This window comes from Rhipicephalus sanguineus, chromosome 1 (genome assembly GCF_013339695.2).
Source record: "Rhipicephalus sanguineus isolate Rsan-2018 chromosome 1, BIME_Rsan_1.4, whole genome shotgun sequence".
In the NCBI taxonomy this organism is placed as follows: domain Eukaryota; kingdom Metazoa; phylum Arthropoda; class Arachnida; order Ixodida; family Ixodidae; genus Rhipicephalus; species Rhipicephalus sanguineus.
Window position 1 is genome coordinate 106309394 of NC_051176.1, and position 21047 is coordinate 106330440.

General features: G+C 48.3%; 2 protein-coding genes across 2 annotated transcripts in view; both read left to right on the plus strand.

Moving 5' to 3' along the window:
* The window catches only part of LOC119378669 (uncharacterized), a 141072-nt gene that overhangs the window by 102703 nt on the left and 17322 nt on the right, over positions 1-21047 (plus strand). Inside the window, exon 12 of the mRNA XM_049411975.1 lies at positions 18064-18363. Coding sequence (XP_049267932.1) covers positions 18064-18363 — 300 coding nt within the window. The remainder of the gene's footprint in view (positions 1-18063; positions 18364-21047) is intronic.
* The window catches only part of LOC119395151 (cytochrome P450 4c3-like), a 387183-nt gene that overhangs the window by 22040 nt on the left and 344096 nt on the right, over positions 1-21047 (plus strand). The window lies entirely within an intron of this gene.

Below are 21047 nucleotides of genomic sequence, written 5' to 3' on the forward strand. Positions count from 1 at the left end.
GGATATCTTATTACGGGTCATACTTAATAAGAACGACCATATGGGCTCATTTGTATTCACAGTGCGTACGGCTAGGTGCAGCACACGAATATACCGAAAAAAAAAAATGGTCGAGGGGACTGGCGGCACGGTAGTGTAATATACAGGATGATCAAAATTAAGTTTTATTATTTTTGAAAAAAATTGACGCTGTGATTAAGTTAGAATTAAGTTGTGCGGCCGCGGGAACCCAAACTGACATAATTATCGCTGCCAGTCGCTTAATAAACTGAGATCGCATGATCAAAACCTACAGGCAGTCGTTTCTGCGCAGATCCACTTGGAAATATTCTTTCAGTATGTCCGCGCACCGAGATAGGCTAAAAATTTTAATTTCGCTTCGCACGATGACGCATACAAGACAGTCACGATCGGCGCAAATCTCCTCCCTCATAGGACGCGCAATCATTCCTAGATATCACCAGTCGGTACTAAAAGGAAAAATGCTATCATCTTTGTCAATGCCTTCGACCCGTTATCAGATTAAATGCCGCCCGAAACTGCCGCGGCAGCATAAAGCGTGCGTCTCGTCCTCAGTGCCCTTGTGGCGACCCAGGCGATGTCCATCATCTACTCCTCGAGTGTGCGAAATATTACTCAGCATGAAATGTATTACGAGCAAATCCACTACTTTTAGAAAGAAGAGCATTAATATAATAATAATATCTGGGGTTTCTGCTCCGTAGGTAAGTACCGGTAAGATGCAGCTGTTATATACCTTCCTCTTGAGAGATAGTGGTAGACTACTATTCATGATTTGATAATGCTTGCCGAATGAGCCCCATCCCATCCTTATTCTTCTAGTTATTTCACTCTCATGGTTCGGCTCCGCGGTTACTAGCTGTCCTAAGTAGACGTACTCCTTTACAACTTCCAGCGTCTCGCCACCTATCGCGAAGCGCTGTTCTCTGCCAAGATTGTTCCACATTACTTTAGTTTTATGCATATTAATTTTCAGACCTACTCTTCTACTTTCCGTATCCAGTTCCGTAATCATGAGCTGTAATTCGTCTCCCGCGTTACTCATCAATGCAATGTCATCAGCGAAGCGCAGGTTACTGAGATACTCTCCATTAACTCTTATCCCTAATTCTTCCCAATCTAGGGCCCTGAAAACCTCCTGTAAACACGCGGTGAATAGCATTGGAGAGATCGTGTCTCCCTGCCGTACGCCCTTCTTTATTGGGATTCTGTCGCTTTCTTTATGAAGGACTATAGTGGCTGTGGATGCGCTGTAGATTTCTTCCATTATGTTTATATAGGCTTCGTCGATGCCCTGATTCCGCAGTGCTTGCATGACTGCTGATGTCTCCACCGAATCAAATGCCTTCTCGTAATCTATGAAGGCTATGTATAGGGGTCGGTTGTATTCCGCGCATTTCTCTATCACCTGATTGATAGTATGAATATGGTCTATTGTTGAGAAGCCTGTACGAAATCCTGCCTGGTCCCTTGGTTGATTAAACTCTAATGTCGTATTAATTCTGTTAGCAATTACTTTTGTGAATAGCTTGTAGACAACGGACAGTAAGCTGATGGGCCTGTAATTTTTCAGGTCCTTGACGTCCCCTTTCTTATGGATCAAGATGATGTTGGCATTCTTCCAAGATTCTGGTATCCTCCCTGTCGAGAGACACTTCGTGTACAGGGTGGCCAGTTTCTCTAACATAATCTCTCCACCGTCTTTCAACAAGTCTGATGTTACCTGATCCTCACCAGCGGCTTTGCCTCTTTGCATTCCCTTTAGGGCTTTCTTTACTTCTCCTGTTAATACTGGTGGGATGTCAGATTCCTCTGGGAATCCTGGAGAAACCTGGAGACTTACAAAGAGGGTTCAACTTAAACTGAGGACGACGCAGAGAGCGATGGAAAGGAAAATGATAGGTGTAACCTTAAGAGACAGGAAGAGAGCAGAGTGGGTCAGAGAACAAACGGGGGTTAAGGATATCATAGTTGAAATTAAGAAGAAGAAATGGATATGGGCCGGCCACGTAGCACGTCGGCAGGATAACCGGTGGTCATTAAGGGTAACTGACTGGATTCCAAGAGAGGGCAAACGCGTGAGGGGAAGACAGAAAATTAGGTGGGTAGATGAGATTAAGAAGTTTGCAGGTATAACGTGGCAACAGAAAGCACAGGACCGGGTTGATTGGCGGAACATGGGAGAGGCCTTTGCCCTGCAGTGGGCGTAGACAGGCTGATGATGATGATGATGATGATGATGATGAATATCTGGGGTTTAACGTCCCAAAACCACGATATGATTATGAGAGACGCCGTAGTGGAGGGCTCCGGAAATTTCGACCACCTGGGGTTCTTTAACGTGCACCTAAATCTAAGTACACGGGCCTCAGACATTTTCGCCTCCATCGAAAATGCAGCCGCCGCGGCCGGGATTCGATCCCGCGACCTTCGGGTCAGCAGTCGAGCGCCGTAACCACTAGACCACCGTGGCGGGGCAGAAAGAAGAGCATTCACACTGACGAAAATACGTGGCCCATGGGCAACAGCAGGCCTTCTGAAAAAGAATCAAATATTTTATGGAAATATTAAGCTTCGGTTTATCCTCAAAGCCAGATGAGTGGCATAAATGTTGCTGTGTGCTCAATACTGTGTAATGCTAGGATCGTGTGTTTTACGCTATGCGTGACTGTCTTCATGTGTTTATCTGTGTATGTCAAGCCGTACAAAACATTTGACTTTATACGTGCACATGTGAACTCAATCTACTAACCTGAACTCGGGCTTGAATTCTTGCGGCTCACGTACTGTTGGACTGTGTTGTGTTTCCACATCTGGTGTTCTAGTGGGTAGCCTACTTTGTACCTATTCAATTTTTTGCTTTTTTGTACTTCATGTTCCGTCGGCTCGGCAAAGTGAAAAGGACAAGCTGGTGCCGCCAGAAAGACACCAACCTTCTAGGCATCATTTCAATGTAAAAAAAAAAAGAACGTTCACAGCAGATCAGAGAGGAGCTTTGGGTCGTTCTCAATGCGAAATAGTTAATGTGGAATTGGATGTGGAATTTAATGTGGAATTCCCCCAACAAGTGTATTGGAAATCAAATGGATTTTGGATTCTGGATTCTGGACAACGCTGAATGGTCTTCTGAGTTTTGCGCAGCGAGTAATGTCACCTACGCCCTGCCGACAAAACACCGCGGAAGCAACAGTGGTCGTCCCAGGCAGGCAGGCAGATAGATAGATAACTTTATTGAACACCGAGGGAGGAGAGCCGGGTTTTACCCCGACCCCCCTGCGGGCGCTCCCACGTTGGAACAGGCAGGGAGTACCTGCCCGCGGCATCGTGGGCAACTTGGATTGCCCGAAGCTCACGGTGACGATCCGTACTTTTGTTGGCGGAATAAAACCCTTGTCTTGGGATGATTTGCGCTTTGAGTTCCTTGGGTATGTGGGGGCAGTCCCACATAATGTGATCAAATGTACACACACACCCACAGTCCGGGCAGTCAGGAGATATATCCATATAAATAGATACGTTAGCTGGGCAGGGGTAAACCCCTGTCTGAGTCTGAGCGTGATTTCTTGTCCTCTGGTAAGATGCGAATGTGGTGGAGGAAAGACCCTACGACTCAAACGATAATGTGAAGTGACTTCGTTAAAAGTAGCTAGAACGTCCCGCGACCCTCGATAAGCCGCACCCTCATCCAGAGGATCGGCCCCGGGCGGGGCGGAGCGGTCCAACGTGCCAGGGCCGTGAAGCCCCGCGCGGAAGGCAAGTCCTCGCGCCTGGGCGTGGGTCAGTTCGTTGATGTTGGTGATGCCGCCGATCGTGGAGCCCATATGGGCCGGGAACCAAATGATCTCGTGTGGAGTGATGGTCCTACTTCTGAGAATCCCAGCAACAGGTGGGGAGACCCTGCCAGAGGCAAAGGCTCTAACCGCCGAACGGGAATCAGAATAGATCTGAACACGGGATAAGTCCAAAAGCCCTAGTGCGATGGATACCTGTTCAGCTATTGCCGGGGAGGTTGCCTCGACAGAGCATGCCGACATTACTGTACCTCGCTCAGAGACCGCAACGGCCACATAACGATTCCTATCCGCACGCGCAGCGTCAGTGAAGGTCGACGATCCCGACTTCGATTGCACCTGCTCCAAAATTTTCTTGGCTCTAGCCCTTCTCCTTGCGACGTTAAATTGAGGGTGCATATTCCTAGGAATATTGCGTCTATGCATCATTGGCTCGCTGCAGAAAGGGAGAAGCTCAATGTACTGATCCGTAAAACTGTTAAAAGGGCGCTCGGCCTTCCAATCCGAACTGGCACGGAGAGGCTGTTAGCATTAGGAATTCACAACACGTTGGATGAAATTATAGAGGCAGGCAGGCAGGCAAAGAACTTGATTTTGATGCGGAGACGACGGTCACTCCGGAGACGGATCCGGAGACGACGGTCACTAGCCGGCAGGCGCGCGCAGCAGCTAAGCGCAGCTGGTATAATAAAACGATAAACACCACAAGCCAGACGAGTAGACGAAATAACAAACAACAAAAGCCGGATCTCCCAGAACCAGTGGCTGCGAGCATGCGACCGTTGAAATACAACACGTAGAGGCACCGCGGAGCGGGAACCCAGACAGGAGAGAGGGCGCTCCTTTCACCAAAGGGAATAAAGTTGGTCGGGTGGGGCAGTCTGTACAGTGAACTTGAGCAAATACAGTTTTTTCATTATATTCTTACTCACGTGTAGACCTCAATTATTTTCAGCTAGTTAATAAGCAAAATAGACAACAGCGGGGCGGAGGGGGGGGGGGGGGGTTGGGACAGAGAGAAATGCGGATCACGCGCAACGCCTCCTAGATAGCAGGCCTTTGCATTCTATCACATCATGCCAGTTGGCATGACATCAGTGGCGTACCAACTCGTTCGCGAGTGGGGGGGCTGGCATCGCTCACTCTGTCCGCCGTGTGTATATATATATATATATATATATATATGTACTGAATTTGAGGCGGCGATTTTTTTACTTTTATATTCATAATGCTGATCAGATGACTTGCTTTTCAAAACTGTTTATTTCAAATCAAGGAAGAATCGGCATAAGCACATTGTGCAGGCTGGGCCGTCCTATACCGCGACAACACAGCAGTGTTTACTAACATTTTGGAAATGTTACCATGAAGTTTAAAAAGTACACCGAAATTTAACCTGATCATCTGAGCATTGCATCAGCAAACTTCCCAGTCTTAGTTCGGCGTTGTAGATACGATGAGTATGAAGAATCTGCTATGGACTCTAGTACCATAAATTATCACTTGTTAAACAAAACATGTGGCTTACAAAGCAAGGAGAAAGGAAGTCTTTAGGATAAGCCGAGTGCCAATTTCTTTACTGTTAGGTCCCTATAATATGAAGTCTTTCTTAAGAAGAAGACCAAGTTCAGTCGATTAATACTTAAGCAAACCACACTGAGCTGGTTGTGTATAGTTATAAGATTATAAATGAGTAGGAATTTATATGCTAGGTGTAGTTCCTTGCCCTCCTAGTTTTCCCAGCTTGGGTGGGGGGGTGGACGGAAAAGCGGCGAAGTGGCCCTTTACTCCTCCCCTCCGGTTCCTCCAAGTAAATAGCCTACGTAAGCTGTGTAAGCTCAAATTTCCCTTGAAAAAATGTGGGCTATTATAACGTTAAACCACCCCGCATTGTTTCCTTCCGTATAGGGAGTTAGATGTTAATGATTGGTCGAAATTTTCTGGGTCATGCTCACAGCACCTGCTCGTAAAACAACGCAACAAATGACGCGTAAGTGATCCACCGCGTAATTACCACGTACGCATGACTGCGTAAAAAATAATAATAATGAACTATTTTCAATACGGCGTATCGTTTGTCATTGATTCTTCGCTATGCGTCAACAATTTTCAATGTGCCATAAAATTCCCTCCGATTGTTACGCGACGTCACAATTCTGCGAAAACTGGTGGCGTTAAAATGAAGTGTGCGCAATAAGCAGCACATTACTGTGCTGAACAATAACTCATTTTTTTCCGGAATAGCCACATAGTGTCTCTTTCTGAACGTAATTTAAGAAGGTTTATAGCAGCTGGCAAGATGGATTCATATGTGTATGGTAGATACTTTCAGTTGTAGTATAACGATGCTGATCTGTTTATGCGCGTGTACAACTCTCTGTGAACTCATCGTTGCTGACAAAGAGGTAGAGAGAGAACTAAACATTATTAGGAACAGACACAATTCTTTACAGGTAGGCAGCATTCTTAGTCCAGAAAACCATGGACGCTGATCATCACCCTGGTGAGGTAGATCAAGTAACGGGGCAAATTTGAAAGCTGGGCTTCTCAATGTACTCGAGTACACTGCCTTGTTAAAGGGACCCTGAAACGGTTTTTTGAAGTTTTGACAGCGTTTAGGCAGGAGCATCCCCAAATCATTCGCACCAGAAATTAAAGGGGTCATGAACCACTTTTCCAAGTAATGATCTAATGGCCTCAGTATCGGAGTGTACTGCCTCCCGAATCGATTGCCGCAAAAATTTCTCGAATCCGTCAAGAATCAGCGGAGTTACGGGGGTTTGGCGCACGCTCCCAGCGCTTTCTCTCTTTTCTCGTGCCGGCGAGCGCACTGGAAGCTAGACAGGGAGGGATGGCATGGGGGAAAGAAGTTACACCAGCGCGCGTCATGAAACGCGATCGCTCTCCCGCTGTGATTCGCTTGCGCGAGTGCGGCTACCGTGTACTGAGGAGTGCGGCGCCGGCAAGTGGCGGCACCCCGCGGCAAGAAGCGCATCTGATCCGAACGCCGCTCTCGATTTACGTCGGCTATCGGCCAATAAGCATGCTATGTCTCTTGCGACGTACAGCGGACAGACGCCCCGCCCACCGACGAGAGTGAGAACCGGCCTCTTTTTGAAAAGAGGGTGCCTGGGGAAACGGCAACTTCGCGCTCCGCTTGTGGCCATTACGCGGCGCGCACGACTGTAATATTTGGCAGAGCAGTTTATAGCCGTGTCAGCTTTCCGCAGGATGTGTTTTTTCAATCAGCCCAAGGGGTGCTTCATGACCCCTTTAAGCGACGCACTGTGTACCAAGGCCGCTACGGAATTTACATCTATACCCTCCTCCTCACCCCTGCCTTGCACCCTCAACTCACAGACACCCTGACATCGCCGGCGATCGCAGCGCTCTCATGAGCGCACTCGACAGTGAGCTTCGCCCAGCCATGTGCGCTGACGGGTTGCGCGCAATCTCGGAGGCCAAACAAAGACGAAGCTCGCGGAGTGGTTGGTATCATCTCCGACAGGTGCCGCCACACTACCAGCAGATCTTATTTTATTCTCCTGTACGGTGACAATCTGCAAAAGCATGCGGACAAACAAACATAATTCGAGAACGATCACCGATACGCATAAACTCGGGCAATGTTGTTGTGTCTTCAGGGGTGCAGTTACAGCCACAAAAACGTGGATCGTGGCGTTGAACGGATAGCGAGAGCGCGACGCTCATTGCAGAGACGATCTGAAGGGATTCCACTCGCCAGATGCCTCACGAACATTGCACGATGTCGCAGCTTTACAATGTGGTACACAACACGGCTAGGGCAATTAATTATGTCCAAGAAAAGAAACCTCGAGATAAACACTGTCGCTCAGCTCACGTCAACACGGAGTACGTTGTAACACAGGCAGACGACTCTCGCTGCCCACAGGAGGTTCAGTGACGTGTACTGGACATATCCAATCAGATTAGCCGCCTGCGTGACGTCGCGCTTCCAATACGACGCGCACTGGAAGTGGGCGGTTTGAAAACGCGTTTGGCTGAGCCGCTGTGATCGGTGGCGATTCGCATCTTTAAAGCCTTGTAATAAATTACACAGTTTACGCACAGAGCTTAAATCGGTCTGTAAATTATCCTTAGGACTTGCTCTACCGTCTCAATGTGTTCGTACAAAATCGTCAAAACCGTTTCAGGGTCCCTTTAAAAGCCGCCGCGATCGCTACAGGCTACCATATAATAAGCCAAGTGAAGCAGGCTAATCGGAGACTAAAGTGGGAATCTATATTAGCTGACCTGGCTAGACACAACTAAAATACTTGACACTTCTGCACACTCATCGACTCACAGCAGCTTGAATATGGAGCAGTGGCGATGCTATTCATGTTAAAAGAAACTGAATTTCCTGAAAAAGGAGAGCGTTTGATGGGGCTATAAAATGTTTACTGGTTCCCGCCCATATTTTTGTCGCGGATTACTCAAATTTCAGGCCAGGCAGGACAAAATAAAATCATGACAGATCGATGTATTGTTATAGAGCCCCTGCTGAGCGATAGCCTCCTCTGCAATGCTCGAGCGCAAGACGCACAAACGTGGAATAGGCTGCCCGCACCGCAGGTAGCCTACAGTGCGTGGTCATGGCACCCGGAGGACAGTCGTCACAGCAGAATTGTAGGATAAATTTTATTACAAAAAACGTTATTGCTGCGTTCAAGTAAAACTTTGCCTGACTTGTTAGTTTCCCAGTCTGCAGCCGACAACAACCACTGTCGAAAGTGGGGGGGGCTCCGCCCCCTCCCCCCAACATTTCTCAGTGGAGGGGCTAGCGCCCCCCCTTGCCCCCCCCCCCCCTCCGGTAGATACGCCTATGCATGGCGTGATAGCGTGGAGATGAAAGCGATGACGCGTATATTGCGGTCCAGGTAGCATGATGTCGATCCAAATTTTGGCCCAGGTAGCAGAACGCACAGACCTGCTATGCAGAAGGCGCTTTTGAGCGTGTGGGCGAACTTCTGCCACTCTGAGCGTAACTATCTAGCCGCCTACGACTTTGTGCTCTCGTAGCCGTTTCGTTAATCGGATATATACCAAAATCGGTATGATGTAACATGAGGGCAACCCGAACATAAATGACAGGTCGTGACATGTAAATCATGAAATGCATGTCACGCAAAGCATGATTTACATGACATGGCCTTGGTGCACTCGCGGCCGTTTAGTTAGTTTGATATATGCCAAAATTGGTATGGTGTGACATTTCTGTATGACGAACATAAATGACAGGTGGTAACACGATTATCTTGACATGCATGTTATGTGCGGCATGAGTTACAGGCCACGCTTGAGGTGTGCTTGCGGCCGTTTCGCTAGCGTGATATGTACCAAAACTGGTATGGGGTGACATTTCCGTATGACGAACGTAAATTACAGGTGGTAACACTAAAATAATTACATACATGTCATATGCGGCATTATTTACATGCCACGCTCATGGTGGGCTCGCGGCCGTTTCGCTAGCTTGATATATACCAAACTGGTATGACGCGACGTGACTGTATGACGAACATACATTACAGATGGTAACATGAAAACCATGATGTAAATGTACGTCAGGATTTACAAGACACGGTCTTGGTGCGCTTGCGGCCGTTTCATTAATTTGATGGGAAAATCGGTGTGGCATGGCATGAGTGTATAAAGAACAGAAACGATAAGTCATGCATGGTATATACCAGAATATACGCTTCGTTACCATCGTATATACCAGACAGTACATCCATGCATCCATGCATGACAGACATGCGCTGGTGAACGGAATGTCATGGCATGAATGCCTTGATTTGCCTCGAAGATAAACTGCAGTGTTTGTAGCTCCTCGCTGACTTATTCGCATTACATCGATTCCCACAGTGCGTGGAATATGCCGTATTTTGGAGCACAATATCGAAACTGGGGTGCGCTGTTTTGTACAACATGTTTCTTTATGCCGATTATCATAGCGAAGTTAGAACGCAAGCGAGAGCTTGCGCGGACAAGGAACGCGCAGATAACACTGGCTTCCGAAAGCGACAGAAAGAGGTGGTTCTTAGAAATGGAAAGAATGACACCATCTTCTGGAGCCCTCGCGGAAGCACTGCTCAGTGCCATACCGAGAGCGAAGGTGACCTGGCGTAGCAGTGGCGGGCTCTCCCCTCATGCAACACTTGGTGCGCCAGACCGGCAGCAAGTGTTTTCTTTCATTATGCAATTTTCTCTTTCCCTATCACAAGAATCTCCTTTTCTCTTCCTCGCCCTGCTCTGCTGAGGCGAGCACGTGATGTGGTGTACCAACCAATCAGAATTCACGCGCCCTTTCCCTCGGGTAGTTGCCGGTTTTTTTGGCTCAATCAGCCATTCAGTGCTTCCCCTTCAATATAAAAGTCAGTTTCGCCCCAAGGGCGAAGAAATGAATGTTATAGCAACAAATTGGATTGTCACACGAAGAACGGCAAGCAACTAGTAACTTGCAGCGCGCCACTCAAGCAGAAAGGACGCACGAAAAGAACACACACAGGAAGAGCGCGAACTAACGGTCTCAGCTCGACACTTGCAGCGCGCTGCTCAAACACAAAGAAGGATGCTCGAAAAGAACGCACAGATATACAGAGGGCGAGCGCGAACTAACAACTGTCACAGTTGTTACTTCATTGTGTTTGAGCAGCTCGCTGCAAGTGTCTACTATGTGCAGCCCAACGCTCTTAGATTTTTTTTCGAAACTGCGGCGTGTGAAGTGACGACTCTGCGTCTCCTTCCGCGCGGCGGCGTTTGACGCATTATTAGCCCGACAAGCCAGCTCATTACCACCATCTGTCGTAGCCGTTTCGTGGACTATATATATATCGAAACTTGCACAGCATGATATTAGCGTATGACAAACATAAATGACAGGTCACAATATGAAAATCGTCACACCCAGGTTACGTAAACGATGATTTAGCCGCCTGCGTGTCTGTGCTCTCGTGGCCGTGGGGTTGGCTTTATTTTAGTACAATTTGCATAGCACGACATGAGTGTATGTCGAACATGAATGACATGTCATGACAAGAATATCATTACTTGCGTGTATTCTATGCCGCCTGCTTCGTGTAACATATTCTCACAGTACGTCGGAGCCAGCGCCTCGGAGGCGTTGTTTTAACGTTAGGCGCGTGTAGTCTCGAATCTGCGTTCCCACCACGCGGTGGCGTTCGACGCATTGTTTGTCTGGCGTTCCACATCGTGAGTGCGCACAGAAAGCTGTCACTTTTTAGTGCGCGTCTCAAAGGCAGTTTTCAAACGGAAAGAAAAGCTAGGAGCGTTGGAACAACCAACTAGCCCTTACTTAGGCTCTTCTATAGGTAGCAGCTCACTGCTTTCGCAAACGCGGCCGCTGCAGTGAAGTGAGCGAAGTGACCTTCGTGCGGCCTATAGCTTCGCCGTAAACTTTGCGGTGAAAGCACAAGACGCACAAACCTCCCGCCTAACGAGATAGCGCGCGAGCACGGAGGACCACACCCTGCAGGTCGAAGTACAAGTAGGAGGCGCGCGCGCATCCAAACTCCGGCGAAACAGGAGCGGGTCATTTTGCGGGTGATAGTGAACACGCTGAAGCACCTCCGAGCTCTGCGTACCGCCAGGGGTAAGTGGTGTATATAAATAGCTCGCCGTTAGTACGCTAGAAGATGTATGTCGCGTGGCAGAATTGTATAACGCGGCGCACTGCGGAGTGAGGGGTCGGAGGTTCGAATGCCCGGTTGCGCGCCTCTGAAAGTTTTTCTTCGGACATACTTTTCTTTGTGGCTTTTATATAGAATATATACACTCTTCACTACAATGTATACATACATATACATATGCAGAACGTGACGGCGAAGACGGCGGCAAAAACCCGCTGAGAGTGTCCATATAATTGCTATCGGAATAATATAAAGTCCAATTAATGAAGCTGCATTTTACAGCGGTGCGGTATATGACTCGTTGGTGGGATTTCTTCGTGTCCGGAGACAGGAAATCTGAGTAAATAGTTAAAACAAAATAAACTTTACTGGCAGGGTTGGATTTGAGCCCGTGCCCCAACCATCCGAAGGCGAGTGTCTTTAACCACTGATCTATACACCCATGCTTCCAGAATATTAATATATCTGAACCATAGGAAGAAGAACTCCCAGAAATGAATGATTAACTCAAAATTAATTTACTGGGGAGGGTAAATATGAATTTGGGCCCCCACGCTTTCAAGGGGAGCGTCTTAACCACACGGCTACACATCCCCGTTTCCAGAAAGTGAATATATCTGAACTGCATGCAGCAAACGTCCCAGAAATACGAGTAAACCAACATTGGTTTTCTCGCCGGGCTGAATTTGAAGCAGGGCCCCGGTCCGATGGCGGGTGCCTTGAGCACTGGGCTATACATGATTGCATAGAGCCAATATATCTGAACCATGTAAATGCTTTGTACTCGCAGTGCCAAACAAACGTAAAAAGAGAACACTTTCTATGAAGGCCTCGTCGAATTTCGTGGTGGTGGTATAAAAGCCCTCGGCAAGACTAGATGTAAAGCTGGCATGGAGAGTCGTACACATCAGGAAAATTTCGGCTTTGCGAAAATTTGATGCAAAACGTGTGCTGGCGAAGGCTATAGAAAGAAGAACACGTCGTGCCGATGCGCCCAATGCCGATCCAGACAACAAATTAATTCGTACGCTCGTTGAAAAATTCTGTCTAACTTCTGTGTCTTGTGCTAAACAGCTTCGTTTGTCATCCACCTTACCAGAGTGCAATGGCTCCTCAATTTTTTAGTGGCAGGAGCAGAGAGTGGCACTCTTCTTCCTCTTCCAAGGACTTCCGGCCGAGCACTTTAGTTTTTCCGAATATTCAGAAAAGCTGTTCTAAAGAATAAAACTGGCGCGAAATCCACGGGTTCTGGTTCAGGTGAAGAGTCACACTGGATGCATGTGAGATCGGAGCGTAAGTTTACTTAGGATAAGGGTTAATTATTTGTCAGGATAATTAATGCAAATTGATTGAACGTGTTCATTGAAAGAACAGATGCTTTTCTTCTGGGCAGTTTAAAGTCTCTCTATCTTTCAAAAGTAGCGAAAGGTCTTGATCCAGCCGCCGCGCCCTGCGATAGGCTGGTTGGAGACACGTGACTTTTTCGCCTTCGCGCCCCACCCAAAGGGTCCAGCGGCGCCAGCGCTGTGCCGGCGATAGGTACGGATCGCTGTGTTTTCAAGCGTGGAGTTGGGCGATTTAACCAGTAGAGAGTACTTCACGCGCCTCTGTCACACTGTTGGAAACTAGAAGCGTTTATGTACCTGAGGTTGAGTGGACGCAGGAATTCTGCGTTTTAATTTAATGTTTGGAGCGGGACGTGGTAGTATGCCGGGTCCCTGTGCCTTCGGTTGCCTCACCTCGCGGAGGACGGAAAGAAGCTTTTTTTTTTTTCGTTCCTCGCGGTGACAAAAAGATATGCTGAAGGAAGGTATGGTCCAACGAAATGAGTCGCAAGAAATTTGTGCCCGCAGAAAACACGCGGCTATGCGAAGTGTTTTTGTAATGGTTATAACTTCAAGCAGCCTGTCGCCTCGCCGGCGTGCTTTTGTTTGTGCATATACATGAACATTATCTCAGCAACGCTATTTTTGCTTCGCCATTCTTTATGCCCTAGATTTGTGCGTAGTAGTCAATGCAGAGTCACACCCCGTATCTCTAACATTAAATAGCTGGGAACCCAACAGAGCTGCCTTTGTTTTTCTCACCGGGGTGGCTTCAACACTACAAGCTCACAGGGAAATGACCATCTGGGATTAGTTTTTTGCCACACCTTGCCGTGTTTTGCCGCACTACTGTGTGCGAGATCGATCAAGGCTTCTTCGTTGAAGCATTCCGCGTGACGTTTTCCCTAGATCTATAGGGAACCCAAGCTCAAGTTTGCGGCGCGACGACAGCGCCGCGCCAGCCGCGCTGCGCCTCTGTCGGAAAGCTCTGAACCTCATGCGCGGCCGACTCAGCCCCTTTCACGGTAGCGGTAGCGCACATGCGCACGCGTTCGTCTCTCGGTGCGGGTAACTGGGGGGCCGTCAGCTGGGTACGTTGAACTGAGAGGCTTGCTGTGCGAAGCTGCGCATTTCCGCGATGGCAGAAGCGACCCCGCGGAAGCACAAGCGTGGTCCGAAGTATTGCGTTTTAGTAGCCAGCCACAACAGTGCAGACAACACCAAGGCACACGATTCACGTGTTAAACTGTATCGGTTCCCAGGCGTGTCGCACGAGAAATAAAGGCGGCAAGCGTGGATAGCTGAAAGCGCTGTCTCGCCTTCTATTTTGGCTGTCTGAGTTCATCGCTTTCGTTCGTTCCGACTACCTGAATCGGTAAGTAACGCGGCGCATGCACGCAGCGACTACAGTAATAATTACTCGCTGTCTTCTCGCATTGTTAAAGTCCAGTTACGGCTGTATGTGAAGCAACTTTGTGTTTTGATTCCCCGTGTTCGTGAGACCTACCCGTCGTTGTTGAACGTTCACACTCGCGTTATACCGTTAGCGTTACGCGGTTGGTTGAATTCAACTGAACTCGGCACATTGTCAGAAGTTCGGCGCCTACATTTCACGCGTCGGGAAGGCTGCTTTATCACGCCGGAACGGAAGTCTGTGCATTTTCAGCAAGCTTTGACATCGTTCTGCAGGTTTGCTTCGTTTTTGTCACTTTATTAGGGTGATATATATTTAAGCCGCTAAATATAAGTGGCACATAATACATGCTTTGCAATTGCAACCTTGAAGTAACCACCTACTGACTTTGTGCGATTTTCTAGCCGCGTTCACGCAGCAGGTTTTATACGCCTGTCAAGTGGATATCATAAAAAGAGACTGGAAGCATGACGCGAGAGCCGAAAAAAACGAGGCGAGCAGTTCATCTTGCTTCACAGTGGTTAAAGCTCAGCTAGCTGCCTCGCGTCTTAATCGGCGGGTGCTTCTCCAGCGGCACGGAGGACTTGACTCTAACCTTCTCAGGAAGCAGTGCCATGGCCGTATAATCTTTCTTTCGCACGCCGCAAACGTTTGTTCACGGAAGTACACGGCTGCTACTGTAAGCATGCCATATCATATATTCGTAGTCCACGCCGCAGAACATCCATAGCGTGTACGGCTTCATTTCGGAGTGCATGTGGACCATTATTCATCTTTAACATGACAGAATGAGACTTACCTCGATGTGTACGTCCTACACGGTGTAATCGCGACTTGGGAAATGCATTTCGCTTTGAGTCGGGCGCCGTGTCTGCTCTTCGCCGTTAACGTGATTGACGACCTTTCTCATTTTATCAAGTTTGCTTTTCGGAAGTGCCAGTCAAGCTTGAAGATCCTTTTGAAGCCGCATTGCAAGCGGTACATTGTGAGGCGCCGCAAGTGCACCGCGAGAGCTCTGCACGTGCACAGAAGCGAGCGGCAACGCGGTGGAGAGAAGGGAAAACGCGCGCTGCTTACACCCCAGTTTCTCTTTTTCTGCCAGAGATGGCGCTGCCTGTCAAGAGCAGCAGCGCCGCTAAGCGTTGCTTGGGAAGCCTATAGGACCGCAATGCGTTTGACAAGTACGAGTAAATAATACTGCAAGACACTGGGAGGAAAAAACTGAAACCATAATGCCGCACTGAGCATCTTTGCTAATTTGCCAAGGCAGAAGGAACGGAAGCCACCCTGCAAGTGAATTAGGGGGGATGTGCTCACAACAAAACTTCCAAAGAAAAGCTTTGTTATGAATTCATGCAATAAAACCCAGTTTTTGAATTTAAAAAAGCTGTTTTATTATATTGCATCTCTACAAAAAGCCACCTAGCTCAGCTTTTCTTCTTTGAGTCCGGTTTTAGGGCCTGTAGGTGTACACATACCCCAAATTTATTTGAAATTGCATTGCGTAACACTGCAACATACCTTTATATCTGCGGGCCATGGAGGCGGCGGGGGCAGTAAAAGGGGGATAGCTTTGGATAAATGCACGTCATTAAAAAAGGTTAAACATTAAAATGGACGAGACACTAGTAGGCATGCTATATTTCCTAGATCTTGAAAGGTACTCAAGTTGCTGATATTCCTCAAATGCAGTGCAACAAAATAAGCTTAGTTAAACATACCGTGTAACCGTGGGAACACTTCCGAACGCTGACAAACACAGTCAAACCAATAACAGCGCGTATTTCGCGCTACGCACTACAACAGCGCTAGGTGCCCGATGAAGTTTCTGAAAGTAGCAGTACGCTCACCACCTATTTTATTCGAACTAGAAAACAAGCACTTTTAGCTCACCCAAATACCACCTGTACTGCAAGTTACACTGAATATTAAAATATGCAAAGAAAAAAAAAATAAATGTATTGCGTGACAGCTCCTGTGGGAACCCGCTCGGATCCTGCTTAGGAAAAGCACGCGTTTTATTTCAACGTTTAACGTGCACCGTGCTCGTTAAAGTGATTGCACCTGTAGTTTGATAATTGATGAGCATCTTAGACTACAAATGTTAATAATTTAACGGTTCATGCGAGCCCCGAGTTCGGTTTCAGGCGCCCGCAATATGCAGGGGAGCGAGCGGCGCGTCGTCTGCTATCGCTGCTCCTTGGACCCCTCGAGAGGGCGCGCGTGTAGTTGTCGCTACCTTTAAAAATATAGGGACCTTAGGGCAGTTGGGATCGTTGTGGCACCTGTCGGAGCAGATCTCAACCACGCGCTTCTTTCTACGTGGCCTCTGAGATCAGCTTCGGCAGCGCGCAATTCACAAAGTTAACCCAAGGAATACACCACGGCACACGAACGCCGACGTGCGAGCAAGGAAGGACCTTGGTGCGAGGGCCACTACCAGACACCTATGTGAAGGGTTAGGCTTGCCTCCAGCCAGACTGTTTTTTTAAACGTTCATGCATTTTGAAGTAATGTGGTTGTTTTTTACACAGGAAGCTACAGGAACGCAACAAATAAGTTTTAAAGGGGTCATGAAGCACCCCTTGGGCTGATTGAAAAAACACATCCTGCGGAAAGCTGACACGGCTATGAACTGCTCTGCCAAATATTACAGTCGTGCGCGCCGCGTAATGGCCACAAGCGGAGCGCGAAGTTGCCGTTTCCCCAGGCACCCTCTTTTCAAACAGAGGCCGGTTCTCACTCTCGTCGGTGGGCGGGGCGTCTGTCCGCTGTACGTCGCAAGGGACATAGCATGCTTATTGGCCGATAGCCGACGTAAATCGAGAGCGGCGTTCGGATCAGATGCGCTTCTTGCCGCGGGGTGCCGCCACTTGCCGGCGCCGCACTCAGTACACGGTAGCCGCACTCGCGCAAGCGAATCACAGCGGGAGAGCGATCGCGTTTCATGACGCGCGCTGGCGTAACTTCTTTCCCCCATGCCATCCCTCCCTGTCTAGCTTCCAGTGCGCTCGCCGGCACGAGAAAAGAGAGAAAGCGCTGGGAGCGTGCGCCAAACCCCCGTAACTCCGCTGATTCTTGACGGATTCGAGAAATTTTTGCGGCAATCGATTCGGGAGGCAGTGCACTCCGATACTGAGGCCACTAGATCATTACTTGGAAAAGTGGTTCATGACCCCTTTAAAGGTAACAAGCGTGTTATCATGACCACCATCGTCAAAAACCCATATAAGGGGCCAAAAGTTCGCTCGTTCCGTTTTTCTGTGCAGTGAAGCGAAGTGCGGAGACCATATCAGCGACGTGACGTAATGCAAGCTTGAGGGGGCCTAGAGTATTGTGGGTGGCGTTGTCTGACTTTACACTGGCAACTGCCAACGCTCTCACCGACAAACCTAAGGACGGGAGGTACGTACGAAATAATGCTTACTTCAATGCCCAGCTACGGCAGCCTTTCCATGGAGACGAATTGCAAAAACACCCGTGTACTTAAATTTAGGGGCCACTTTAAGGAACCCCATGCAGGTGTCCCAGATTACGTGCCTCATAATCATAATTCAGTTTTAGTGCGTGAAACCGCAGAATTTATCATTATTTTTTTTCTTTTTCGCGTACGGATTAAGCCTCAACACCGTCATCACCGTTGAACTTCCTGTCAACACGCCTGTTAAGCAATAACCAGAAAAAAATGTTAATGGATAAATTTAGGAAAGATTTTAGAAGACGGCGCTGAAATTCTGCCGTTCTGGGATTTCAAAAGCCGCGCGAGGACCAGTCACACACGCATGCGCGCCCGCGGCCGGCACGCGCATGCGCGCGAGGTTATGCAACATGCCCCGGAGGCGAGAGAACCCGAAGCGCCCGAAGGTCGGCTTTGGCGGCTTGTCGGCGGCTGTCGATTGAGACGGCGCGCACAATGTTTGCCCTTGCAGTGCAGGTACTTCTCTGGCTTGTTTTCGTCGCCTTCATCGCGCTCGCCTCTCTAGTCGTTGCTGTTCTCTGCGCTGTTCACGTCGCGAGGAGGGCTACCTGGAAGAAGCTCGCTCGTTTTCCCGGTCCAAACGAAGATATACCCCTGCGATGGGTCTTGCAGCAACACTCACATGCCACATCCGTGAAGCACCGGACGCCGTACAATGTGTGTGAGTGCTTCCAGCTCGACTGATTCGTTATTTTAACTTCGACCTTGCTTGAAATGACGCCAAACTGCTGTACTTCCAGACACTTACTTTCGCGACTAGTCAGCCTCGCTGGTGCAGTGGTTATGGTACTCGGCTGGTGACCAGAATAGGTGGCGGTTTCCATCCTGGCCGCGGCGGCCGCATTTCGAGGGAGGTAACGTGCTAGAGGCCCGTGCACCATGCGATGTCAGTGCACGTGAAAGAACACCAGATAGTCGAGATTTCCAGAGCCCTCAACTACGGCGTGCCTCATAATCATATCGTAGTTTTGACACGTAGGACCCCAGCTATTAGTATTAACATTCGCGAATAGACGTTACTGAGAAGAGTGTATGATGTATCACTTGAAGCAGCCACAAATGTTTTGAAGTTTTCAACGTCGAATTTGGCGACGGTGGACGTACCAAATGAAACCAAATGAAAATGCTAAGGCAGACGAAACAAAACGAAAAAAGAACCCCGAAAAACTTTCCCTTAATTCGTCCATAAAGTAGACGTCGTGACTCGTGAGTTTACTTCCGGCCTCGGCAACTACATTTCCGTGGCGGTGAATGCGGAAATGCTCGTTTACATCATTTTAGGCGCGCTTTAAAGAACACCAGGTGGCCAAAATTATTTCCGTTACCCAACGACGTTCCTCGTTACCATCTTGTGGTTTTTTAGGCGTAAAAACTGGAAAAAAAAAGTATACACTTTTTGATAGTATAAATTAAAAAAAAATGGTACTATGTCTTTTCAGGTTCAACGCCTTAACTAAAATTCACCACGCGTTTCGTAGTGAATGACGGCACTAACGGCTTTGGCACAGTAATTTTAATTGGCTACTTTTAGGGACACACTGCACATTTCAGAATCGTTGTGTAGAGAAACCAGATGTCTTATCACCTCAGCAACTGTAATAACGCTACATTTCTGTACTTTGTTTGCTGGCCATTGAATTTATCCATGCATGGAAGAGGTAGACAGCGGTCTTCAGTATTGAAGACATGCTGCATGAGTTTAATTAATGCTATTTAAGGTATCACTGCGGTTCATCTGAATAGCTTGTATGTGCTTAACGTTTCTCGCACAACAGAACGTATCACAGTTTGTCGTTGGGCGTTCGACTGTCAGCGAGCGCGGCGGCACTTAACGCAGCAGCCCCTTTCGCTCATTTCTTTCTTATCAGTCACCGAGCGTGTCCAGACTATTGAGCTGATAGCCACAGAGAAAGAGGTATTTAGGTATTTGGGGAGAGGAATCTGCCAGGCTGCGATAACGCGAGCGTGCGGGTCGAAATAGTAGCGGCTGAGCGAGGAGAAAATCCGCTGTTCGTCGCAACACAATAGAGGACGCGTCCGACATCTTGTTTACAAGCTCTTATGGACGCCACGGCCAAAAATTTTATCATCAGATATATTCCAAGTTTTCCTCCGATTTAGTTCGTTCATGTCAAGAAACAAAAACGATGGTCATTTTAGCGGCACTTTGAGGTGAATGTTGCCTATAACTAGATGGCGCGCTGTCCTTGAAACGAACTACCAGCCATGATTCCGGAACGAACGACGTCTGCCGATGACTCCTGCGGAATGGCTTCAAAGGGACACTGAAGCGGTTTTCAGTTCTCGAAGATATTGAACATTCGGAATCTGCGGTCTCCTATAACATGCCTGCGAGGGTTTCCCTCGCGATATTTGTTTAAACAACGGCGCTATAAGCGGGAAAACTGTTGCCATAGGAACGCCCCCAGCGCACGCGGAACGTTGGTAAGGAGTACGGCAGAGAGAAACGCAGAGGAGTGACGTCATCGAAAGGGACGCGCAGGATCACTGCATTGGTATGCGTCTCTGCTGCCCAGAAAAGTCAGCAGTGGGGTTCGCCGCACCGTTGGGTCCTTCCGCTTGGAGATTCTTGCGGTACAATGTACTCCAATCGTGTTTGTACGGCTTATGCGGCGGGTCGGAGACGAAGCCCCTGCAGAAGTTCTGAGAGGCATTTGGCTGCAATAACACCTACGGGCGCGTTGGAGACGCATCTCACAAATTCCATCAAGATCAGAAGATGGCTGCAAAGTGGGTCACTGCAGTTACGAGAACAAACTTCAAAGTTCAAACCTGCAAGAGCAAGTGCGCTGAGCTCGAAGTATTTCCGAGACAGCGACTACGTGCGAAGCCCGTCTGTAATGCACTCGCTATGCTTGGCGGTGAAGTCTGCACGACAGAACCGCGACGCGATTCCGTCAACCTTTTCTCACAAGAGGGGAATCTCGCCGCCACCAAGACTTGCTTTCGCGAAAAGAAGAAAAACCGCGGTGCACTCAAAATAAAGTAGTGGTACTTACAAACTTTCAGCTAGTTAACGTTTGTCACAACGTTCACTACCTCTGTAGTAACTGCTAAGTTAGTAGCTTTACTACCATGGCACTTACCACGTGAAGTTATTTCATACATGGAAGTAGAAGCAAGTTTCTATATATGGCTTGACCTCAAATGACCTTGGCAGGTTTGAGAAAGTGCATTTGCGAACGTTTAAAAAGTCATGTGACCTCCCTCTTGTATACTGCTCGGCGAGCGAAAACTCGTGCACAAGCTGAAGAGAGGAAGAAAAAGTCCAGCGTTGCCTTCGGCTAAACCCAGCGGTACTGTCGGCACTTGTGCAGATTTGGC